This window comes from Myotis davidii, unplaced genomic scaffold (assembly GCF_000327345.1).
Source record: "Myotis davidii unplaced genomic scaffold, ASM32734v1 scaffold4, whole genome shotgun sequence".
NCBI lineage: Eukaryota > Metazoa > Chordata > Mammalia > Chiroptera > Vespertilionidae > Myotis > Myotis davidii.
Window position 1 is genome coordinate 20,143 of NW_006294707.1, and position 4,251 is coordinate 24,393.

At 55.3% G+C, this 4,251-nt stretch overlaps 1 protein-coding gene across 1 annotated transcript; it reads left to right on the top strand.

Moving 5' to 3' along the window:
* The first annotated feature begins 3 nt into the window (after positions 1-3).
* Positions 4-4,245, top strand: LOC102762376 (DLA class II histocompatibility antigen, DR-1 beta chain-like). Its single transcript, XM_015567454.1, is given in 6 exon segments — positions 4-295; positions 2,266-2,397; positions 2,400-2,546; positions 3,207-3,317; positions 3,758-3,781; positions 4,058-4,245. Coding segments are annotated over 6 exon segments (720 nt in total). The 3' UTR covers positions 4,072-4,245.
* Positions 4,246-4,251: the final 6 nt, after the last annotated feature.

A 4,251-nucleotide genomic window follows, 5' to 3' on the forward strand; every position in this document is an offset into this window, starting at 1 on the left:
ATGATGGTCCTTACTGTCCCCTCAGCGCATTTCCTGGAGCAGTTAAAGAGCGAGTGTCATTTCTCCAACGGGACAGAGCGGGTGCGGTACCTGCAGAGATACATCCACAATGGGCAGGAGGACGTGCGCTTCGACAGCGACGTGGGGGAGTACCACGCCGTGACCGAGCTGGGGCGGCCGGACGCTGAGGCCTGGAACAGCCAGAAGGACAGCCTGGAGCAGAAGCGGGCCGAGGTGGACACGTTCTGCAGAGAGGCCTACAGGGTGTTGGATGGATTCCTGGTGCATAGGCAAAGTGAGCACGGGGGCGGGGGAGGAGTGGAGTGAGGTGCGGGGGTGCGCACACAGGGCTGTGAGGAGCACCCTGAGGGGCCTGAGGGCGGCTGTGGGACCCTGAGGTCCTGTCCTCTGTTGGGAGTTTCCGGGGGTGTCCAGTCGTGTCCAGTCGGGGGAGGGTTTGGGGAGCAGCGGGGAGGGAGGGGCGGAGGTGGGAAGAGGGTGTCGGTCTGTGTTGGCCAACACCCCCCCTGACCCTGAGCCCTGGAATAGGGGTGCTGGGTGCCCAAGCCTGTCCCTGGGCAGAGGGTCAGGCTGGGTGTGAGGCGCGGGGCCGCCGAGGCACCTCTGGCCTCTCTGAGCTCCTTTCAGGTCTCAGTGTCTTGTTCCCCACTCAGTGGCCCTGTGTTTACAGAGGGGGTGATGGGGAGCCAGGGTCTAATTGTAATTGTGTTACTTAACACACTGATGTCACATCTACACAGGCTGACAGCATTTAAGTAATCACATGTTAACTGTTTAGAGTTCTGACAATCTACTTTGCATTCTGTTTTAATCTTATTCAATATTGCCAAACACTCAGGTGAAAAATTGTTTTTTACTTTAAATTTATCCTTCTTTGACATCTAAGTTTCTTGAACACTTTTCACCTTTGTGTTGGCCAATGGCTGTTCCTGCTCTAGGAATGGCCTGTTGTCCGTCATCCCTGGGGTCCGGTCCTTTTTCTCAGTGATTTTCCAGGTTTTCTAGGCAGCAAGATGGACACTTTGCTAACATGGATTCAGCATTTTCTCCAGCTCCTATCTTGTTTTTTGATTCTGTTTTATTACTTTCCATGTTAAGAATTTAAACATTTTTAAGGTGATGAAATGCACTCAGAAGTCGCTAGCGATCACTTACCATAAATCTTAAATCTACTCTTTTGAGGTGCAGTAAAAATGTTTTCCACAAGCTCCGCCTCCTCCTCCTCCTCCTCCTCCTCCTCCTCCTCCTCCTTCCCCTTCACCTCCTCCTCTTCTCCTCTTCCTCCTTCTCCTAGTCCTCCTCCTCCTCCTCTTCCTCCCCTTTTTCCTCCTTATCCTTCACTTCCTCTTCCTCCTCCACCTCCATATCTGTATTTATTGGGACTGGCCTCAGGCAGGAAGCACACATGTTAATGAGCACCAGCCCCTGCCCTGAGTTCAAATGTCAGCTTGAAAAGAGACAATTATAAATCCCTGGGGTCCGGTCCTTTTTCTCAGTGATTTTCCAGGTTTTCTAGGCAGCAAGATGGACATTTTGCTAACATGGATTCAGCATTTTCTCCAGCTCCTATCTTGTTTTTTGATTCTGTTTTATTACTTTCCATGTTAAGAATTTAAACATTTTTAAGGTGATGAAATGCACTCAGAAGTCGCTAGCGATCACTTACCATAAATCTTAAATCTACTCTTTTGAGGTGCAGTAAAAATGTTTTCCACAAGCTCCGCCTCCTCCTCCTCCTCATGTGATAAACAGCTGACATAGAGTGACGGCTACATTCCAGCCGCTGTTGTACATGTTTCAGGCCCATTGGTCCTCATACGTCCTTAAGCGGTGAGTTAGTATTATCACCCCCTTTGCAGGTGAGGAGCTGAGCAGAAAGGGTCTCCCAGGATCACCCAGTAAGAGGCACAGCCTGGATGTGACCAGGCAGTCCTGCTCCAGAAATCACACTGGAACGCACACACTCTGTGCCTTGCAAAGATTTGTAAACACTTCAATTCAATGATGAGTAACTGTTTCAAGATATGAAAAATCCCCCAAATTTCCTCAATGTCTCTCAAATCCTGGGGCCTGGGCTGTAGGCAGAGATTCAAGGCCCATGGCACTACCTCCTGCGGGGCCACAGGGCAGATTTGACAGGGGAAAGCCTAAGCCTGGAGCCTGGGACTGGAGACGAGGCCGAAAGGGAGCCACCCAGGGGCCTGCCTGTCCTGCTCACCTCTCCCTCCGCCTTCTCTGTCCCAGCGGAGCCCACAGTGACCGTGTATCCTTCAAAGACCCAGCGCCTGCAGCACCACAACCTCCTGGTCTGCTCCGTCAACGGCTTCTATCCGGGCCACATTGAGGTCCGCTGGCTGCACAACGGCCAGGAAGAGGAGGCGGGGTGGTGTCCACAGGCCTGATCCGGAACGGGGACTGGACCTTCCAGACCCTGGTGATGCTGGAGACAGTTCCCCAGAGCGGGGAGGTCTACACCTGCCAAGTGCGGCACCCCAGCAGGACCAGCCCTGTCACCACCGAATGGAGTGAGATGCCCTCTGACCTCACACGCTTCCCCCCACAAGGGCCTTTGCTTGTCCCTGAGGGTCAGGGTCCCCTCTCCCCACACCGTGTTTTCCTTTGCTTGTGTCTCTCCTTCAGCACAGGCCACAGGGTAGCCCTGTGATCACTGCTGTGAACACCCATAGCCCTGGGAGGCCGCCATGCCTGTGCTGCTCTCTATTTCCCACACTCTCCCTGTCATGGTGCCCTTGGCCCTGGGCACCATCCCCTGTGGGCTGTGCGGGGCTTCTACCTGCACTGAGCTGCCCACTGTGATCAGGAAAGAGGGGCGTCCTCCATAGCATGGGGGCCTTCCTGCCGCGGGAGAGCCCCGTCTGCTGTGCCGTCTGTGGCTCTGTCACCAGGGTCAAGTCCTAGAGGTCACGAGCCCCAGGCTCTGCAGCCTCAGAGGCCGAAGCAATGGCCTTAGGTCGGGAGTGAGGAGACCTGAAGCCAGTGCATGAGCCTTGTACCTGCTCAGTGTGACCTCAGTCCCTTTGTGGAAATGGCTATTGTTCTGCTTCTTCTAGGGCAGCTCCCCTCCCTGCCGCTCCCCCCCCACTTCCCCTAGCTCGCAATCCCAGGGTCTCCATTAGAGAAGTTGCTTTGGACCAAAACCCATTGAAACCAGCTTCTTCTCTCAGGAGCCCAGTCTGGATCCGCACAGAGCAAGGTGCTGAGTGGAGCCAGCGGCTTCGTGCTGGGGCTGCTCTTCCTCGGGGCGGGGCTGCTCATCTACTTCAGGGCTCAGAAAGGTAAGGAGCCTGCTGGCAGCCAAGGTCCCAAGACAATGGGGAGAACTGGGGCTTTGCTGGGTGAGCTCAGGGTATGGCAACACCATGAAGCCTCTCTCTCCCTGTCCGTCTCACTTGTCCTGGAAATGCAGAAATAACCAGCTCTTGTTACTTAGGCTGTAGACATGAGTAATCATGGCTGTGGGGTTAGAGAAGGGTTAAGATGCAGGGGTTTTGGGTGCAGATCCTGGGGTACATGGAGGAGCAGGCCATGCGGTCACTAATGACACTGGATGTGACAGCTTCGGGGTCACTGCTCTCAGCTTCTGCTCTCATCCTGCTCTGGTGTCAGTGGGTGGGGGTGCTGCTAGAGAAGCTCAGGTGGCCTGGGCGGGGACCCTGTGTTTGGGGTCACACTTACCTTCCTATCTTTTAAGTGGCATCTTCCTTCTCTTTCCCAGGACACTCTGGACTTCAGCCCACAGGTAACACTCTATAATCCTCTCTCAGGGACGCATTGGGTTTCCCTAGAACAGAAGGTGCAGGGGACGAGCCAGGGGACAGGTAGGGGGGAGCCTGGGTGGGGCTCTGGCCCCTTACACTTCAGGGTCTCCTCCCGCCTGGTGAGAGGCAGCTCTAAAGCAGCTTTGGCTCCTGTGGCCTCAGAGCTTTTCTTCTCACTTGGGAGCCACAGCAGGAGGCCTGAGAGGGCAGCGCCCCTGCTGGCAGGGCCTGGGAAGAGCACTGTCCTCTGTCTGCAGGACTCCTGAGCTGAGGTTGCCATGGTGACAAGGGCAGGAGAGAACCTTCTGTCCCTTCCCAGCCTGAAGAGGTTTCCTGCTGGGCTCTCACTCCACAAGGAGAGCCACCAAAGGATCTGGCTGGGTCCTGGCTCCTGACCCCAGAGCAGCTCCTTCCTGCTGGTTCCTCCCCGCCCTGGACCTGGAGGCCCCAG